This window comes from Chenopodium quinoa, unplaced genomic scaffold (assembly GCF_001683475.1).
Source record: "Chenopodium quinoa cultivar QQ74 unplaced genomic scaffold, ASM168347v1, whole genome shotgun sequence".
NCBI classification, from domain to species: Eukaryota; Viridiplantae; Streptophyta; class Magnoliopsida; order Caryophyllales; family Amaranthaceae; genus Chenopodium; species Chenopodium quinoa.
The window spans coordinates 542,491-564,679 of record NW_018742963.1 but is presented as its reverse complement, the minus strand read 5'-3'; the positions used below and the strand labels follow the sequence as shown (position 1 = coordinate 564,679).

General features: G+C 35.5%; 1 protein-coding gene across 4 annotated transcripts; it reads right to left on the bottom strand.

Annotated features, from left to right (window-relative positions):
• Positions 1-1,580: 1,580 nt before the first annotated feature.
• On the bottom strand, positions 1,581-11,873 carry LOC110728806 (CTD small phosphatase-like protein 2). 4 transcript variants are annotated; one of them, XM_021908467.1, is made up of 8 exons: positions 11,716-11,873; positions 9,843-10,095; positions 7,058-7,185; positions 4,957-5,058; positions 4,410-4,463; positions 3,918-4,334; positions 2,974-3,311; positions 1,581-2,495 (listed from the first exon to the last, which is right to left on the bottom strand). In XM_021908467.1, the coding sequence occupies exons 5-8, from the start codon at positions 4,426-4,428 to the stop codon at positions 2,337-2,339; spliced, it is 933 nt and encodes a 310-aa protein (XP_021764159.1). In that variant the 5' UTR covers positions 4,429-4,463; positions 4,957-5,058; positions 7,058-7,185; positions 9,843-10,095; positions 11,716-11,873; the 3' UTR covers positions 1,581-2,336. The 4 variants fall into 4 exon arrangements, with proteins under 4 accessions (XP_021764159.1, XP_021764157.1, XP_021764160.1 ...); XM_021908465.1 differs by having other exon boundaries at positions 3,918-4,463; XM_021908468.1 differs by lacking the exon at positions 4,410-4,463 and having other exon boundaries at positions 3,918-4,364.
• Between the last annotated feature and the right edge of the window lie 10,316 nt (positions 11,874-22,189).

Sequence of the window (22,189 nt, the reverse complement as noted above, 5' to 3'; positions counted from 1 at the left end):
GAAAAATTGAGTCAGATACAAGTCCTGATGTTGAAATAAAATAAAATAATAAAATAAAAATTACAGATTATATAGAGTTAGAGACCTAACATCCATTCTCTTAAGCCAGGAAAGCAAGCACAGGGTTGGTAAACTCATACTGCAGTTATAAACATTTAAGATAGCATCTCAAATGATTTCAATGTTGTACCTGCCAACTTTTATTAGGCTAAGGCTGAACTTGTAAACTCACCAGTGTGTTAATATTACTACAACTGCACTGGCCATTAGGCCTCTGATCCTACACATAGAAAAGACAATAGTACAGATAAAGGAAGCATGCAGTCACCAGATCACACAGAGGAGAATGACCATAGATCATATAGACAGTGTAACAATAACAAGAAATCTTACATAATATATATGAGCATAGAGCATCAGTAGCAGGTACATCTTGTTTTTCTTGGAAAATCCAGAGCCTTTCAACAGCTGTGTAGTGCTGTACCAATCAAAATTCTTGTACACCTAAAAAAGAGGTGCTGACAAGGGATTTGAGGACAGAGACCTCAACTTTACATCTTTTATCTAATTATTCTCACGATGATACCCACCATCTCTCTAACATTAACACCCTAACAAAGAATAAGCCACCACATATCAACACAACTACATAGGGCGTAATTGAGGACATAGTTTTGACAGACTTGGTTCAAGCAGTACTTTCATGGCTAAAGGCATGGATTTGAGCAGTATAAAGAGCACAATCAAACAAGAGCAACATCTTAAGTCCCCGTAAGGGATTAGATTTGTAAACAAGAGCCACCTCCTGACTGTATAAGGAAACATATTGCTATAGGGACACCAAGCCTCTGACAATCACCGCTAGGAACTACTATTTCAAAGAATAACATGAACCTCACCCATATACCATGGTCTGAGTAAGGAAGAGTTTTCATCCCTACCTTTGCCCACCTAAAAAAAAGGCCACTTTTAAGGCTTAAAAGGGCTACTTACATTAAGAAGTGTGCCTCCTCTATGCACACAAGTTAGCAAGAAAGCCTGACTGCATGATTCTATCCTTACCCCAGGTAATTTTATCACCATAATGCCATCATGATCATGTTTCAATAACTTATGTAGACAAGAAGCTACTCTCAAGGATAAATTTTGTCACTTGTCATATCATAAGTTCATAAAGGGGTTAACTTGTCAATGAATAATTTCTTAACGCTTCTTTTATGTCTATGTGTGCTAATCTTAAGTCAATAAACATAATCCAAACTGGTGCTCTTATACAGTTGTATGTCAAAAAATCTGTATTTACAGTTGCAGATTATCCGTGCTTATTGTGCATACAGGAACACTTCGCCAACACCTTCCCCCCCCCCCCCCAAAGGGAGAGTGATTCATAAAATAAAAAAGCACAAGAGAAAAGTTCGCAAATAGAAAGATGGAAACTCAAAATTCATAGGAACAATGTGATAAGCTAAATACAGTTTCCCCATCTTTATGCTTTCTCTATGTTCTTCCAAGTATTTTTAGCCTCCAATTTACTTTCATTATTTTATCTCCCTCTCTTCTTCTTCTTCTTTTTTTCCTTATTTTTGTTTTTTTTCTTTTTTTCTTTCCTTTTTTTTTTTCTTTTCTTTTTTTTTTTTTGGCAAGACTAGTGTTGTGCGCTCTCTATGTTCTTCCATGTATCTTTAGCCTACATTTTACTTACATTATTTCAACTCCCCCCCCCCCCCCCGCCCCCTTCTTTTGGCAAGACTAATGGATGGTGGGAATGGGCATGTACATAAACAAAACTGCATCCCAAAGGTTAATGGAGGGAAGCTATGTTCAAATATTTTCCAAGCAAAGACCACTTCAATATATTGTGCTGCCTTATTATTGAAATTAAAACAAATACATATGACCATTTGAGCCACCATTTCATCACTATTTTGAATCAAAATGATATCCATGTTTGATTTAATTTCAATCATACCCAAAAAAATCATCTTTAGGCATTTCTATCAATGATTTTTAATGGTTCATAAAGGACTATAGAATACTTCCAAATTATTTACAAATTCAAGCAAAATAATAGCATCCTTATCTGTACAAGAACATAATTAAAAAGAGTTCCTGGAACTACCTTGGGAATCAATCATATAACACAGGTTGTTAGCCAGGAGAAGAAAGGAATGACAGACAGTAAACCTACCTCAAGCATAAACCTAATTACTTTACGAAATTATAGCAAGAAAGATAAATGAGAATGGAGCATCTGACTGGTGCTTGCTTTTGCAAAAATGGTTGATGAAAGAGTTAATCAGCGATGAACTCAAATATAAAGAGAGAACAAGGGGATTTTATTCCTTGTTACCGAATCTCTTTGCAATAAGAGGGCGCACATCATTGACGTCAGCCAAGGTCTCCAGGAAAGGAACTAATGTCATAAGCTCGTTGTCTGATGGGTCATCAAACCAGCTCTTTATTGGAATTCCATTATTTACTTGTAACCTGAAAACCTGACAGCACAACAGAGATAGTGTCAAAACACAAACATTACTTGGTTACGGTCAAGCTACTTAACCAAGTTACTGGTTTCTCATTCTTCAGCATAAACCAATTTTAAATTTGCCCCAGTCTACTATTTCAAAAGCACAAGTTGATGCCTTAACTTATTGAAAGGTGAGAGGCTACTTCAAATCTAGGTCATAAGGCTTGATTAACAGCACAGCCATTCAATACAATGGTTAACCACCACCCCCCCCCCCCCTCTTTTTTCCTCATCGAAAAATATAAATAAATAAAAGATAAAATAACTACTGTATGACTTCCAGATAAATTCCCACCATACAGGATTTAAGCAATACAAATATGAACTGGAAGAAAAGACAAATAATCAAGCAAAAACAGCAAAGATTAATGGAGAAATAAGGGGCAGGACAGCAGGATATGGTCTCACACAACAGAACTGATAGGAGAATTGGGTCCATAAAATACCTGAGGAGAGTTATCTACAATCATAACCTTAGCAAGGTCAAGACCTAACACTGTCAAGTCTTTAGTATAGCTTCCGTCGGAGAAAATGCATGATTCCCGATAAACTCGACCAGAGATGAGCTTCCCATCAGGATCCAGTATATCCAAAAGTTGTTCTGCATATATACTTTGACTAGCAGTGAAAACAATAATTTCAAACATCTCTGCCACTTTCTTCAAGAAAGACCGAAGGTGAGGCCTTTCTTTCACATACACAGTATGAGCTTTCATGTTGAAGAAAACTGTAAAGGTAAAATCTGCATCCTCACAATGATCCAATGTACTATGGACAAGGGTTTCTGCAAAAATGGAATTCATTGTTAACAATTTACTGAAGTGAACTTTAAAGTTTAGAAATAGTGTTATTTGAATCGAATAACTCTAAGCAAGAGGGACGCGCTCATTGGCACAAGAAGATATATGATTAATTCCACTGCGGCAGGGATCTGGGGAGGTCTAGAACGACTAGGAAGTACACAACCTTACACTTAGTAGTCATATATGTACACGTGTCAGGATTAACAATAAACATTAAAAAGTTTACACTCCATTTATCTTGCAAAGCCAAAAAATCAAGTTCAGCTTAAAGCCAAGAGTAAACTATTTCCTTTACCAAGTCTACAGTCCATTTATTTTGCAAAGCCAGAAAACCAAATTCAGCTAAGCTCGAAAATCAAACAAGTTCCCCACTCATTTCCATGATTAAAGCCACTTCTAACTAATCAAATATTTCAGAATATAACAGGTAAAATAAATTCATGTACTACCACCGTTACATATTATGTACAACTTTTGAATTTTTTGTATCTCACAAGTAATACCTAAAACTTGCACAAAATGTCACGAAGGTAGTATATGTATTATGAATTACAAGAATTTGGCACATTGAAAACAAAGAAACTCACCGTCTAAATCAAGAACCAAAGTAACGGGCTTTTTTTCCCATGATTCTTTTGGCAAAATAGTAGGCCGAGTACTAGGCACAACCTCTGATAAGTCAGGCAAGTTTCTAATGAATGAATGAGGATCAAAATACTGTGCCTCATCGGAATCATCACAAGATCTATGATCTGCTTCTTGTTCACCAGGACGAATCTGATGAATAGCTAACAAAAAGCTTGAATCATCAGAGTCCATTTTTGCTTCTTCAGATGGTCGTGAATGGAGTATTTCGCTCAATTCCGCAGAATCACTAAGTAAGGGCAAAGTCATGTGTCGTTCAGTACCATCAAAGAAGACATTAGAGTCTGCAACCTCATGCGCAGGAATTGTGAGCTTCTCAGCAATGTTATCACACATGAAACTCCCATCAAATGTTGAACCTGCAAGAATCATGTCCGAAATGTAGAAATCTGAAATGTTGCAAGTTCGATAGTCAGATGAACTTCCACTATTACCATCACTTTCTTCTGCCATGCTAAATTGAAATGGATCTGAATCTATATTGACTCCTGTACAAAAGAACAGTAGACCTTGAGCATTCAACAACTATAGATTCTAGAGCAAAATATGAATAAGATCGTGCAGAGGTCACCTATGCATCATTGAATCAAGCGACCTAGCTGATTAACTTCAATACCAAACTAACAAAGTCTAATTCTTTGAGCCACAGACAAAAGCATAACTATGGTTGTCAGACAAAAGCTTTTTTTGAAAAAATCCTAGATATTCAGTTTGCCTTTATGCTTCACTGGTCATTCTCCTATCCAGTGAATCAGTTTAGCAAAAAGAGTCCAATTATTGTTAGTTGTTCTTAAAAAACCCTTTTCTATGTTCTGTAAACTAGATCAGTAGTCATATTGCTCACACAACTGTCATATATAAAGAATTGATCAGATGAGTGAAAGTAAGGACTAGAATACAAACGGCGAAAGGGGATCACATTTCAGCAGCCTGCATCATAATAAAATTTCTCAGCAAATACGGTAAGGAGTAAACTTGTACCTGCGTTATAGTAAGAATTAGGTATATCCCGAACATCGAATTGATAGAAAGTGGGGGAAAAAATTGTTCCAAAATTTGTGGAGCATGAGACTGGGGTAATTCCTGCATTGAAAATCATATATTCATGAACATCTATAACAAGACCAAATCAGTTGCAAGGAAATCACATTTACGGGAACCATACTATTAGAATCACGTATACACTAGCATATATTAAAAATGATGGCCCAGATTGGATAAACGCACATTAGGAACAAATGAAAGTCACAAGGACTAAAAAAAAGCGTCAAACAAAGATTAACAAGGCTTAGCCTTGTAAATGTAAAAGACATCAAAATGTTGCTTTCTCAATTCATATCACAGTGAATCTGGTTAGATAAGCATTCTGAATCACTGTTTATACAATGGTTTCGTCTAAGATATGGGTATCTGACTGAAGTGTTGATCCAACAGTCCCTACATGCAGAATTATAAACCTAATGATATGGAGATTAAATTAAAAAATCTATTAACCAAAAATGAATGTCTGGACATCAATACAGAAGAGATTTATGCCAAATCTTACAAGTTGTGAAAGAGGGTAATCAAAGTTAAAAGGCATACAAGTTACACCAGGTCACCAACATCCATTGGAAGTCAAAACATACAAAAAATTTCAGCCACTTTCTTTAAGAAGCTATTTCCAAGCATTGACCCACGACCCACGATTTCCAAAAGATAAGGGCAATCAGGAATTTAATCATTGCAACAGGGCAGAATCTATATATTTTAAAGTGCATCTTTATTATTAGAGTATAATTCTATCCCACATGTATGGTAAAGTATCTCTTGCATAAACTTCCATTCAACAAGATCCACAAATTTAATCGACATCAACCACAGTTCTTCGATCTAAGCATGCTTCTCCCAGTTTAAAATTGAATTCAGCCTATAGATCATAGAAAGTAATTAAAGAATCTATGTGATAGACTCAATGGGGCTTCCACCTAAGTGTAATGGGAAGCAGAGGACAGCAAGGCACTATTGGACAAAACTCATCAATGAAACACTAAGAGGAGTAACAAAAGCCTGCTGGTTTGCTACTTTGTAGAATAGTGACAGTTAATTAATATTAGGTTATCTAGTTTTCTAGTGTAGTTGTAGCTTGCTTGATTATATAAGGAGTAGTAGTATAGCAGTAGAGGGCATGAGATTTGTAATGTGGAATGAGAGAGAATGGTAAACTCAAGTTATTAAGAGAGAGTGATAACCTAAAGTTATCAAGAGAGTAATACCTTCAAGCTATTAACTTTATCATATTGCAACTTCTTTTGCCATTATCAATCAAATTTCCAAGCTTTCATCTTATAATTTCCTCTTATTCATTAAAATATACAAACCAGAAAAAATCAGTCTACAACAATCTAACAAGGTCACAAAGAAAGCTATAAATAGCAAAGCTTGGTACCACATTTTCATATTCTTATTGACATTATTTAGCTGAATAGAACCGAAATTGAAACAAACAAGTAAAAAACCTCTACTCACAAACCAAGCTCATATACTCCACGCCCAATTAGCGCAAGTGGCATTTATATATTTCAGCATCTATAGCAACGTTAACATATAATTCAGGAACGGATCCAGTATGGGTTCAGCTGAACCATACTAAGAAAAAAAATCGCAAATAATTAAAAGAAAATAATTGAAACAGTTGTAAAGAAACGCGTGCATAACTGATGTGATTACAAAGAGATGGATCAGTGGTCGAAAAGCTCTGCACAAATTGCTTTGCTAAACTCTCCCCTTACCTTGCTGAGATCCTAAGTTCCCCTGACCTCTATTTTACAAGAGTTAATACTGCTTAATGTCTTAATGAACCTATTCTAAATTACCTTAAAATTCTTCATTTTTTTATTATTGCAAGTGCATCAACTGCAAACCCAAATTATTTGGTTGTAATGGGATTTTGGACTAAAATATTTTGATTTCATTGTATATCTAGACTTAAATATAATTAAATATTTCAAGGTTTTACAAAATTTTCCTGGATCCACCAATGACATAATTGCACTATTTCAAGAAAAGATAAGATTAGTATATTAGATTTACTATGACTTACCATTCCCTCAGTCACTGCAGAATCATTGAAAGAGGTAGCTAGCTGTTTGAAGATGTCTTCACAGCTTTGCCATTCATCGGAGTTGGTAGCTCCAGTGTCTTGATTATTTGATCCACTGCTTGGAGACACTGTACAAATAAAACATAGATGACCAGTTGACCACGATTATTTCGGAATACATTTAAAAATTAAGGGTGATTTTAGCAGAACAGAAGCAGGTAGATACGTTATAAATCTTCCTAAAATATAATTTCTAAAATGGTTATAAAGACAGATAAACAAGCTACTAAAATATAGAATATAGATACCAAAATCATATATATGCTGAGAGTTGGATGGCAAGTTCAATAATTGCACATATTACTATTTATCACTATTTCACTTGCCATCACAAAAGCATTAGCTAGACTTCTAATTGAAGAATTGAAAACATATTGATGAATAAAAAAGTTCCTACTCAATCAAAAGTATACATGTATTTACATTCAAGTCAGACCATCACAAATATCTTATGCCAGCCCTACTTAAACCTTCACTGACTTACTTGAGTTACTTCACCAATAGATAAGGACTCCTGGCCTACAGACTAGATAACCTTGCTCAATATAGAGAATTTACTGTGATTCTAAGTTCAGTCCTCTCTTACAATAGTCATCTGTTTTCCTTTTTCAATTTTCTCCTTAGTCTTTTGCAAACAATACTCAGTACCCCTTGTTTATGGATATTGTTGTCGGTGGTAGTATATCTATTCTTTTGGGATCAATAAAGCACCGCAAACCCACAATGGTTGAGTGATATATCACAATTTTAAATCCAATTTCAACCATGGATTATATGAACTTCAGTTTACTAGTAATACTAGCAAATCTACAAGCTAGGTTTCGCTTCATATCTCCACGGTTGTAAGAAAAAAAATATCGGTAAAAGCAATCAACTACTTAAGCTCATCCTAGATGCTACCAAATAATTTGATTTACTAGAATAAACATCCAAAATTCTAAGTTCTACATATAGGATATATAAACTTGAAGAAATTATCTTAAGAAGTTTAATATTCTTCAATATATCATGTAGAACTTAGAGACAAAAATGTCGTTTCATGTGAATGTTTATACTTCTGTTATTATTAAATATCAATCAAAGAAACTGCACATTTTCTAGGGTAGAAGAGAGAAAGAGTGCAAGGGGCATTTGACTGACATAATTAACAACAGCAATCACCCATCCCAAGGACATTTACAGTATTACAAGCAATACCTTCTCCTAAACAATTTGTACCCACCACCCACCACAAGCAGCCAAGCCTTAATTCTCTCGTCCACCTAAACCGGCCTCACCCCAACAGGCCAAACCCCACCTCCCACCCCTATCATTGTTTTTAACTCAACCGAACAACTCCCTGAAGTTTAATCAACAGAAGAAAGAAAATCCAAAGAGTCATAGGTCTGTAATTTGTTAAACATAGCCCATAACTAACCGAATTCATCCTTCTTGGCTCACAACTCACCAGAATTTGCAAAATAATTACCTAGATATGCTCCCATACTCCCTCTCTTTGTCTTTCTTTGTGGAGATTAATGTCGAAGAAAGTTAGGTCATATCAGCTTAAATACTCTCTCACTATGACTCATCAGAGATGTATCTTTTTCTTCAACTTGGTAATTGTCATCGGTGTACCACCAGAGAAAGGGTTGCAGAGACATAGGATACAGGTCAAATTTCAAATCTCATGTTAGGGCTTAGGAGGTTACACCATCAATGGACAGAAAGGCTGAGAGGCAAGGTTAATATGCAGGGGGGAGGGTGAGAGGGAAGGACAACGAGAGAGGGTAATTATGAGAAAAGAGGGCAATTAAATGTTCAGCTAAGGCTTATATTAGTATTTGGTCATACTGATTACAAAAAATATGCAATTTAAAAGAAACATAGGAATTGAGGAAGTATAATAATACAATGAATTTGAAAGATACATCTCTAACTCTAATTATAGTTTAATTCAAGTGAAATGTAGCCAAGGAGAGGAAGCCTCTTCAAAAGAATTATGGTAATGTACATATCTTGATGCTGTCATGAAAACTTTGTCTATGAACACACATGAGACTATGAGAGACATAAGAAAGTCAGCAAAATTGTAATAGCCAAGAGAAAACCTCTCTGCTAGTCATTGCGTAAACATATCAAAGTTTATCGAAAAATAATTTATTCAGCTCAAAGGACATAATGTGCCACACATCAAATATGGGTCACAAGCTAATATTTCAATGTGTGAAGCTAAAGTTTCCTACACAAGCTGCACAAATATATATTTCCTTGAGGTGTCAAACAGAACTGCCATGTCAGTTAAGTATCTCTTCAAGACTATGATAGGCACACCAACAATATAATACATAACTCCATCCCAAAGTCACTGCTTCACTACTAAAAGACAGAATACCAATCAACAGCAGTAACTACTACATCATACTTCAAACTTATTCTCCTCCAAATTTCTATCTTAATAAAGATTTTACCCCTACAAGAAGCCTCAAAATTTCGTTCAGTTGAATTATTTTGTGGCTTTCATCAATCATGCTGCAATGGTAAACCAGCTCTAGGGGATTATGTCTTCAAAATAGAATGATATAAGGTTAAATTAAACTAAAAAATAAAAAAAGGTTATAAGAATGACACTTTGTGCCGAAGTTTACAATTATATATAGGTCGGCCTTGGTGCATTTCAATGAATTTCTGATTACTTGCTCATTAAAAAAAATTGTGTACACAATTGGACTCAAAGGACGCTTACCTTCAGGGCAGCTCTGACAGCAAGTGTCAGCATCATCTGCCATCTGAGAAGTCTTGACATGGGACCTTTTGGATATTGTATTTGACTTGTGACAAACACGTAGACAGTTTTTCTCTTTCACACAACACACACTTGACTTCATCTTCATCCTTAGTGATGGCATTTGCTCTATGCTTGAAAAGTTGAAAATCTTTACTTGGAAACATCAATGGGGACGATGCACCCCAGAATAGATTCAACTAGCAGCAACAAGCTGCAAAGAGACCATTAATGGAAGTATAAGCAACTAAGGATACAAGTCAACCGTGGATAGTCTAAGTTGATAGGAGAGATAATGGAGTTCAAGGGGATGTTACAGCAATGTTACAGAATCTGTATAATGTAGACAGGTCCATTTTCTTAGTTCACTGAACAGGCTTAAAGCTTCAAATTTGAACCAATTCAAGAGTAAAAAGAGCATAAGAACTAAAACTTTTGCCTTTTTAAGAGCAGCTAATAATCAATTTAAGGTTCACTAGCAAGGGAAAAGAAGCAACAAAACTGCTAAGACCGCTAGAAGACCACAGCTCATCGACACAGAGTAAAGACATGCAGGGTATGTAGAGAGGAGAAAGCAGAAGAGAGAGAGTAAAGCTGTGCACAGTGACTAAGTATGGTATAAAAAAAATATATATATATATAAAAAAAAAAAAAAAAAAGATGTCTCCCAACTTAATGCCTGCATGGAAGAACAATTACTAATTTACGTACACCCAAATGAAGTAATCTACATGCAAAGCGCTAAGCGATTGCACGGGATTATAACTCACAAGCCTAAAATGAGCTTAACTCCCACCACCTTCACTTGATAATGTATTAATATTGTAATAAGTGTTTACACCTACTTAAGCAAAGTCACTTAACTCAAACTACATTCTACAGTAAATATTCATACAAATGAGTCTATGAACTATGCATATACAAAATCCTCAGCTCATACTAGCCCACCAAAACTCAATTCCTAAACAGAAATAATTTGATCAGAACTAGAAAAGGAAAGATGAGCAGGACAACTAGACTTACGCCAAGTAGTCTTAAATCAGATTGAGAATACTAAGTGAGGCAATAACACAAGCACGCTCATACATTAAGAAGGTGCCTAAACCACACAAAGGGGGAGAAAGAAGCAACAAAACTATCCTTTAAAAAGCATAAGAATTCAGATCAAACTTCAAATAAAGATTGAAGATCGAGTAAAAATCAAGGCAACCCAATCGCAAATTCGAAAGAAATTAAATAACTAGCGAAATCAAACTATATTTCTCTTGCTTAACAAACTGAATATAACCAAAAAAATCACTCGTTTGAGTTGATTCAATCAGGAATACAGCTTAAAACACCAAATATGGCCAAAAAAAAACAAGAAACCCCTCATATTAATATCCGATTGACGAAAACTAAAACCCCAAACCCACAAAACCCAACTTTAATTAATATCAAATCAACTTATTGAATAAAAATTGATTCTTAATAATTACTCAAAACACCAAAAATCAACAAGAAAACCCAAAATTAACATCCGATAAACAAGAACTAAACCCATAAAATTAATTTTTAAAAAAACCAAAAGAATACAATATACTTCAACTAATTCATTCATCAAAATACTAACAAGTAACAACATCATCAAAAATTAAAAATTCACGAGCTTAAACAATATTTAAATTCAGCAAAAAAAAAAAAAAAAAAAAAAAAAAAATTACAAGTCAACCAAAGAACAGAATTAATTAAAACATCAAAATTACAAAAACAAACAGTTTAACTAATGATTAACGAAATTAATCAAATAATAATTTAATTGATGATTAAGTAAAATTAATCAAGTAATAATTACCTTAAGGGTAGAAATTGTTCTTGAGTTTGTTTTTCTCTCTCTAGAAAGATTAGTTTCTCTCTCTAGAATAAAGGAAGGATGAGTGAGAGAAAAGGAGACTTGAGGGGGTTAACGTCTTCCGAAGTCAGGTGGAGAAGGCGGTCTGACTTTGATGGACGGTCAGGATTTAATCTTTTTGGTAACTCGGAATATCCTCTAGGATTTTGACGCGTGGAATGTTTTTACAGGTTAGTGGTTGTTCGTTGACACGTGCTGTTTCGCGGAATGAGAGGAGGAGAGAGAAAATTATAAAACGCGGCTGAGGTTGTGTATGACGCGCTTACTCTCGCGCGTGGTTGGTGGTGGTTGTGGGTAGTTTGGGGACTAAAATTGTGCGACGATTTGTTCATTTTATTATCTCGTATAGAAGATTAATTCATACTTCCTATTAATTCGATTGAGAAGTACTCCGTATAGTTCAAATAAAAATAGTTTTGACAAAATAATGTCTTACATGGTTAACAGAATTAAGTTCAAAAAATATGAATCACTGAACCTATACAAAAATCAATTCTACCAATGATGGAAGAAATAAGAAGTCAAGTAATGTTTTGTATGGTGGATAAGAAAGCACAATGCAATTATAGTGATTGTTTCCCATAGAATTCTAGTGATTGTTTTATAGTAAATTATACGGAGTAGTGATTATTTCTCGTACTCCCTCCATATTTTATTACTAGTTTCACTTTTTTTTGTGTGGTTATATTTTATTATTTGCTTTATATTCTTTTTGGGAAACCTTTCACAATATTTTATTAATTTCTTCTCCCTTAGTAGACCTCCCAACTATCATACCTTAATTTTATTAGATTCTCATTCCTGCTAGGGTTTTCCCTCTAGGTTTCTCCTTGAGAGGGTGTTTTTGCTAGGGTTTTTTTCAGTTTTTTTTAGAGTTTTCCTTTAATCTTCTCCCATTCTCCCTTTTTCCTCCTTCATCCTTCTCTCCTCGATCTCCATTGTGATTATTGGTAGGGGCTACCCACTGGTTCCTTGATCAATGGTAAGCCCTAAAATCCCTTTTTAATCGCTTATAATAATAGATCTCATCCTTACGATGGTCTTGATCAGTGTAGATGATTTATCTTTTGTCATCGGAAGTTCTAATTTTTTGGTGGTGGTTCGTGCGACGTTGAATCAGTTGTCAAATCAATGACTACAATTAATTGAATCAGGTTTTGTTTAATTCATAAACTATCAAAAATCGCAAGGCCCCCTTGTAGAAGAAGGCTGCAGAGGACAGCGATTCAAGAGACGAGGGTATTCATCAATGTCAAATCTCACTCGCGATCGTAGTTCTACAGAATTAGTGAATTGATCTTCCCTTCCAAAAAAAAAAAAAAAAAAAAAAAAAAAAAAAAAAAAAAGATTCTCATTCCTCCCAACTATAATACTTTATTCCTTTACCAACATAACCCCACTTCCTTTATATTTTATACTTTACACTATTTCTCCTAAAACTCTGCGCATGGAGGAATGGAGCAAGTAATAAAGTACGAAGGGAGTAAAATTCAAGTAGTACAACCTTCCATTTCCTTACATGAATTTATAAGTCTTATTGGTGTCCTAATTTTATTTTGAGTTCCCTTCAAATAGATGTGTCCTATCGTGCGGACTCGTTGAGTTAGGGCAAGTGCGTCATGCATGGATCGTGGGTAGGGTTGAGGTGACGTAGGATGGCATGGGGGCACGCCAGGGTATGTTGAGTTGGAGAAGGTCAACACGTTAAGGGTGTGTCCATGGTTTAGGTCATGGGTTTTGGTGGGTCGAGTTGTGTTAGGGTGGGTCAGTGGGTCATGTGGGTCGAGGGGTTGTGCTATGGTTTGGTAGGTATAGTGGGTCTAGTGAATGTAGTTGGCCCGGTGAGTTTGGCAGATCAAGTGGGTTCGGTGAATGAAGTAAGTCCGGTGGGTTTGACAGAGCTAGGAATTTCAAACCGAGTCGACAGACGAACATTGCTTATTTTGACAAATAAAAATGAAATAATGGAAGGAATACTATATTATACATTAAAAAATAGAATAAATTAGTAAAATCACTACAATGAGGATCGAACTCCAATCCCTTGAGTGCAAGGTCATCTCACTCACCGAGAAGGCAACGATTAATTGCTTTAATAATTTTGCAAATTTAAGAACTCGCAAGGGTTTGATCATGCGTCCACAAGCCTCTACAAGCCAGACTTTAACCGCTGCACCGTCTTATTCAATATAAATCATTATGCACTAATCTTTACATTTAAAATTTTTTTTTTAAAGTGTGGGAATAGCTATCCCTCCTTGTCCCACGCTGGCTCCGCCACAACCTTTGAGGCTAGATTTAGTAGAGGATGGAAACAACGTACCTCAAAAGTTAGTTCAATGGAGGAGAGAAAGATAAGAAGACGCTTCAATAGAGAACATCTTACATCAAGAATTAGCTTTAATAGAGGAGAGAAATCCCATGTTGAGATATGTGAAATTAACGCACATCCTCCATTGCCCATTGTCTTTCTTCACCATGACCACGTTTGCTAGCCACTCTGGGTAGTCACACGGCTCAATAAACTTGGCATCCAACAACTTGTCCACTTCTTCTTGTATAGCTTGATTCTTCTCTGCTAAGAAACTTTTCTTTTTCTGCTTGATTGGTTTCACTTCTTCCTTCATATTCATCTTATGAACAATAACCGCTGGATCAATTTCAGGCATCTCATCTGCTGAGAAGGCGAAGATGCTTTTGTTCTTTCGTAGCAATTCTATGAGGTTCACTCGTACTTCGGGCTCGATGTCTTTGCCAATTTTCACCAAACTGGAACTATCTCCTTAGGTGGGCTCAATCTCCTCATGCTCACCGTTGGGGATGTTAGGAAAAACTCCTACTTGTACAAACTCTAGAACAACGGAAATGAGGGAAAATAAGAAAAATTACAATAAATGTATAAATTATACAAACCAAGCAAAACAAGTCTAGAATGAAAATTACAGAAAAAATCAAACTAAACTACAAGTATGAAAGAAATACACTTGCCTCACTCCAAGCCAATGAAGCCAACTAGAACATGAGAATACCAAGGATCACGTGAGTCTTCAATACTTGATACTCGTTTAAGGCGTGTAAACACTTTCCTAAAGCGATTATTTCCCCCACAACGGTGCTTGGGTTGAACTGGAAATTCGCTTTGAGATACAATAGACGAACACTACAATCTTAGCACTAAGAATTGTAGTAAGATGATCAAATTCTCAAAAACAAACTTAATTGATAGAGATTTAGATGAAGAGATTGCCAGTTTCTTCAAGTAAATTGTAGATAAGGGAGAATATTAGAGAGGAGAGAAAAACTATCTGTCCCACTCAAAATGAAAACTCCTTTAAAAAAAAAAGGAAACAACAGCAAAAACCGCAGACAAGGGAAGCAGCGCGGGCACGACTCAAAGAGGCGCGGGCGCGCCACCAAGCCGCGCGGGCGTGCCTCCCAAATTCTGACAAAATTTTGCAAGTTTCCAGAGACTTGGCGCGATTTTGACGCGCTTTAATCGCGGGCGGCGCCGACCTTGCGTGGGCGCGCTGAACAGTGGCGCGGGTGCACCACTCCGACACTCTAAATCATCAACAGGGGATTGGTCTAGCTGCTTCCTCCTTTGCAGGCTCAAAGTTTTCCATGGCCAGCTTTTGTTTCTCGTTCTCACTACAGTATTCCTCCCTTTTTCTCTTTCAGGATTGCTTTTCTGCTTGGGCTTCTTTTTTCACTTCTGAGCCTGACTGTATTCTAGCCTTTGCTGGTTGTTTGAGAGCAGCAATTTAGCAGTGTTTTGCTATTTTTTTTACTCCCTCTCAACTTGGCGGACCTTCCATTATTAGCTGTATAAGCCATTTCCAAGTGATAGGTGGACACCACTCCACCTATCTTGTGTATCAGTGGTCTGCCCATTATCACATTGTAGGGTGAGGGTGAATCTACCACGCACTAAGAATTCAGCTCTAACGTCTCGACGTCTGGATCCTTCTCCTACCCTAATTGATAGCTCCATGATGCCTTCTAGGATCAAACCCGATCCATTGAACCCAGTGACTTCATAACTCACCCTTTTGAGGTCCTTTCTGTCCAACTTGAGGTCCTTGAAGGCATTGATGAAGATGATGTTATGTAATACCCTGGAAAATTTCCTTCTTTTAAAATATTCTTTTTACTTTAAATAAAACTCATTTTAGGAAATAACCAAAATATTAACGCCACCGTGATAACGGCTAAGGCTATTTTCAAAGTCTCATAGCGGAAGTCTAACTTAAAAACCAACTTTTAAAAAATAAATGACTTGAGTTCACAACCTCAAAAACGTAAGTAAATTAGAACATCCACAAGTTGGAACCAATACAAACATGGCCCTTTCAAAACCAATTTAAAGTAAAGCATAGTAATGCTATTCCATGAATAATAAATCAACAATTCAAAATATAAAACTTAAGAAAGCATAACAGATAACTCTCTGCACTCATTCCCTTCATACTCTTCATGCTTCAAGTACCTAACACTTTTTCTTCATTTCAACCCCTCTACTCACCATATAAATGGGTCATAGTAGGGTCAATCCAAAGGATTGCCAAACACAAACACAAAAGTGCGAATCAACAAAAGATGAGTGCATATGCACTTTATAGAACTAACAAACTAACATGATCATCCTAGAAATAATAATTAAAACATGTTCGCTATACAATACAAGTCAACTTACCTTTGATTCATAACTAGCAATATTAATTATTAATAAATAGCTTTGGATTACGCATCGAACGAGTTTCCTTCCTTAACTATCCCTTAATAATAAGGGACCCCTCACTTGGGAGCTAACCAAGCGAGTACCAACTAATGTCACCTTGTGGCGGAATTCCAGCGCATAATAATAATTAAAGAAATTACAGCGTCCTGTACCCCTATAGAAGCTGTGGTTAAATATAAAACCCCATAACTCCCCCCATATGTTCATACTCTAGGTATATACATTCAAAGAGTTTTGGTGCGTATCCTCTTATACTTTACGTGGTTTATCAATTTAACATGTGATGACTCCAACCAATCAATCAAGAATAAACATAACAATAAACACTGCATACTTCCATTTCATTCTTGAATTAATTAGTGAGAACATACTATTTATTTTAATTAATTTTCCTTGCCTAGTTTTGTGCACAAAATTGCACGATTACTACCTTGGTGCATAAGATGCACTAATAAAATTTCTTGACTCAAATTCAACTTATATGAGTGAGTAAATAAATAAAATAACTTCTTGGCTCAACTCCAATAATATATGAGTGAGAAATAAAATCATGAATCATGCTCAATAATTATAATCTTAGCTATTTTAAACATATATAAGCCTTGCTTATTAAATTCATGCTTCCTTGATACTTGAAAATAAAACATACTTCCATGATTCATACATATTCAACTTGTATCATGCCTCAAATAACATGTTCACATGCTTGCGTAATAATTCATGATCAACCAACATCAAATCCAAGTATTTAATCAACCAAACATGCTACTAATTCATCACTTGAAACATACTTTACATTCTTAACATGATACTACGCATAGACAAGTATTTCTATGCGCATACGTACCTTGAATAACGCCTAATCTCGGCCACACTCGCTAGAAATCACCTAGCTCGAAACTTCCTACAAATAAAAATACATAACCATAATTAATCAACTATTCTCACAAATTTCCAACAACTATTATATACTTTAAACCTCACTAATTAACCCAATTTAATGGTTTAAAAGCCTTAAAACCTTTTCTTTAAGTGGGTACTTAAAACTCTTTCAAAAAGCCTTAGTTTTCATGACTTAAATAAAATTCCAGCATACTTATTTAGTATAAAACATTGAAAATTAGATAATACACCCGGGTGCACCATGCTCATGGTGCACCCGGGTAAACAAAAAAAGGCGGAAAGAACATATAGTGTTTGATAAAGAACATACCTATGTTTGACAAAGAACATACCTTTAATATGTTATTTGAGTGTGATCAGTGTGTTCTTTGAGTAAAATTATATGTTCTTTACATTATAACTTATGTTATTTAACATATGTTGATAAACATATTTTTTTTTTGGGTTTAATAATACAAAGTATGTTCTTTGAATTTGGCGTGTATGTTCTTTAAGGTCGTAGTGACGCCCAAATTCTATTTTTTATTATCATGTCATATTTAAATTACTTTTATTATCGCACATTCTTTGAGTTTGATTAGTGTGTTATTTAGGTATTAACTATATGTACTTTACAATATAAATTATGTTCTTTTTAAAATTTGTTATTTTGAAATTTGATATTGAAATCTTAAATTATTTTTAATTGAAAATAATGTTACAGTAAAAAAAACTAAATTATTATGGGAAGTTGAATTTTTTTTTGGAGAGATAGAAAACTATTTTTTGGGGAAATGGTATCTTTGGTAAGGATTTTTTAAGAGGTGATCAACATTGGCATGACTCACATTCCGACCCGATCCGGCCCGAAATAGGGTGGGTTTGGGCAAACCTAAAAATGCATTTTTAGTTAAAACTCGATCCGGGTTCTAAAAAAACCCGAAAACCCGCTACTTTTCTACGGGTTTGAGCACGAGAAATTATGATATGGCCCGGCCCTACTCGATTATTTATCACTTCTAAATTTTTCCCGTTAATAATGTGTAATTTTTCAGAAAATTTTATCAAGCTTTTATCTCGTTCTTTTTATTATATCTTTATGTTCTTTGGTAATGCATGTTTTTGTCAAATACAACCATGTTCTTTGTCAAATACATGTATGTTCTTTATGAAACACAAGATGTTCTTTCCACCTTTTTTTTATTTATCTGGGTGTATGATGAGCACTGTACACCCGTGTGTATAAACCACAGATTATAAAACATCACTAATACACCAGAAAATTACATTTAAATCATCAAAAACCTTTTTCCTTTTATGGGTAATCAAACCCTAACATAATAATTAATAAGTAGTGTGTATAATAAACTTTCAGCATTAATTAAGGGCTTAAAACTCATTAAAAACATGTACTAATCATTAATTTAACAACCACGACAACCTGGAATCAAATCCTAATCATAAATATTAAATTCCCAAATTTTAGGGTTTGTAAATTGGGGTTTTTAATCAAATTAAATCTGAAAATTATAAGAATAAATTAACAACATCAACTACCCAAAATCAACATCCAAATATAATTAAAATCATGCTTTGAATTAATTAAACAAGCTTAGAAATTAAAATAGGAGAAAGAGTTTTTTTTTTTCCTTTACTACCGAAACCGCAAAGAGGAGAATGAGGAGAGGACAGCCGCCGGTGCTTGTGGCTGCCGCTGGTCACCGCCGTGACTGGTGGCCGGTGGTCGCCGGCCATGAGGAAGAGAGGATAGAGAGAGGCGTGGGAAAGAGAGGAAAAGAGGAAAAAGAATAGAGAGAAAAATAAGAGAAAAAAGCTTGGGTTTTTATTTTTTATGAAATCTAACAATTGATTTTCGAGTGTGAAATCCTTGAGTTTTTGGGGTATTTATATCCCCTTTTAAAAACTAAAACACTTATTTACACAATTGCCATTACTAATCCTATTCCTCCTTCAATTCTTCTTTGGGGCCAACTTGTTGGGATCTTAAAAACTCTTTTATTTCTAACAAGTTAGTCCAATATTTTAAATGATGTTGACCAAATTTAAAATACTTTAGTCTCAATTATTAGCTAATATTATTTTATACACACTTATTTTATATTTAAATAATTAATTCATTTTAAATGAAATGAATTTTTTTAATCTATAAATAAAATAAATAATTTATTTGTATAAAATATTATAAAAATACGAAGTATTACATGTTAGCTGAGCTCCCACCGTCTATCAGCACTCTGCTTACTTCCTAGTTTGCATAAGAGGGTCATCTTATGGGTGATTATTCCTCTTTGGTTGTGTTCATCAAACACTACCCGCGGCTGAGGTGGCAGGGGTGGCCAATAATGAGTCTATATTATAGTATATATTTTATTCTCCCTCCCATGGTCATATTTGTGCATATTTGAGCTCTACGAAGCTATTTTTATTACTTATATACGTTTTCTAGTGTTTTGTAGAGTTGGCATTATTTTGTAAGAATTTGCAGATTTATGATAATTCCCGAGCTTATTGAGCCACTACAAAGATATTGGAGATTAATCGTATTTTATGACCGAAATATTTGAAGCCCAAGACCGAGTTGAAGAATTTGGTTCGGTGATTAAGGGCTCGATTAAGTGCGTAGGCTACGAAGGTCCAAGTTACTAGCATGAGTTCAAACAAGTACGACATACCAAATTTATTATAATACACGAATTAGTGAACAAAAGAGAGAATTAAAGCCTATAATCAATGGCCAAAGATTGCAAATCAATGGACCAAGAGCAGCCAGCTGCTGGGCGTGATTTTAGTGGGCCCGATCGATCGGATCAAAGCAAAGTCAGGGTGAGGCATTTTAAAGGGAGAAAAGTTGTGTACCTATTGGTACATAACAGGGGCATAATGGTAACTTAGTACAACAAAAAGGTGATGGGACCACATATTATCACTTTAATTTTCAGGTTTTAATTGTACCACTATAGTCATTTTAATACTATTACAACTACTATTATACAATTACACTCCAATGGCATAATTTCACAACCTAGCGGTACATATATTAGCTTCAAAAGTATACCATTGTAACAATCTTTAGTGTAATTTTAACTATTTACAGTACTATTGTAATAACAATGATACATTTCACATCTCAGTGGTACTAATGTTAATTTTTAAAATATATACGAATTATCATGTTATGTACCAACAAATATATAACATTCCTCCATTTCTACTTCCTCAAGTCGGCTGCTGATCTTGTAAATTGAGATTTTGTATTGGGATAGGAAAGCAAAGTCGGTGGACTTGTTTTAATTTAACTGGAGATTTGTTTTTGAAGGAGTTTGTATAGGATTAGAAGTTGATTTAGTATCAAACTCCTTTTTCCTTTCTTATCAAAGGAGGGAGTAGTTACGTAGGTATTGTAGGTAATATGAGATTGGTTTTAGTTTTTTGTTTTAGCTTTTGTTCCTTTATTAGTTTATTTAGTTTTTCACTAGTAATATTATTTATTTATTTTTTTGATAGAAAGCAAAGCTTAGCATATATTATCAAATCATCAAGTTTTCAATATCAGTACAAACAACCCTTTGAATTTCAGGAGGGAACTCTTCAAGCCACACTCGATAATCACTAAAAGAAAAACTCAACTTTGCTAAACTATGAGCCACGACATTCCATGACCTCTTGATGAAAGAAAAAGCATAGCTCTGGCAGCTCCTCGACAGAGTTAGAATATCCTTCACCAGCCTACCAACATAGCAGGGAGGAGAGTAGGCCTTCTTCAAACAATGGAACAGCCTTAAATTGTCAGTTTCAAGAACAATATTCCTATATCCTGCTTCCATAGCGATCTTGAGGCTTGAACGCATAGCCATTTCCTCACCAACAGCCACATCAAATTTCCCCTCTACAGTCGAGCAGTAAGTCACCACCGCCTCCCCCTGCTCATCCCTCAAGATCCCTCCTATTCCCAACCGCCTCCTCTGAAAAGCTGCATCTGAATTTAATTTTAGCATTCCAGAAAGGGGGGCCTTCCACCTTGAGCAAAGAGGCTGCTCAGTCTGTATTTTATCTGCAAGGGTGTTGGCTACTTCAAATTCGCCCACTAAGCACTGGGCTTTATGAAGTATGGCTGCTTCTGGTTTCTCAGATTTTTCAAACACCCAAGCATTACGTTTTAGCCATATTCCCCAAGCAAGGCACCAAAATATATCCCACCACTGCTTCTCCTTTATCTTCCCTCCACCTGATTACTCCAATCCATAAACCCATGAGCATCAATATTACTCGGTTCTAGTCGTAAAACCGAATGTCTCCATATATCTGAGGCAGCTGGGCAGAAGAGAAGCGAGTGAGTTATGGTCTCCTCATCCTCGCCACACATAGGGCATTGTTGATCAACGCTCAACCCCCTATCCACCAAACGCTTCATCACAGGCAACCCCTCTCTCACACATCTCCACACAAATAGTTTGATCTTTGGTGGGATGCAAGCATGCCAAATACTCTTCCAATTAAACTCCACATTTCCACCTGATGAGTTTGCTCTTTCCCTTTTTTCTTCCTTAACCAAAATGTTATAGGCACTATTGACGTTGTACATACCATCGTTTGAGTAAAACCATGCCCACGAGCCTTCCTCATCGAACATTGGAACTGGAATACTGCAGATTGCTTCGACTTCTCTCTCTGAGAATAATTCCACGAGCATGGATCTATTCCACTCCTGATTTTCCCACAAATCTTTAACATACATCGGGCCTTCATTCTCTTCCCTCCTTTGAGTTATGATTCGGA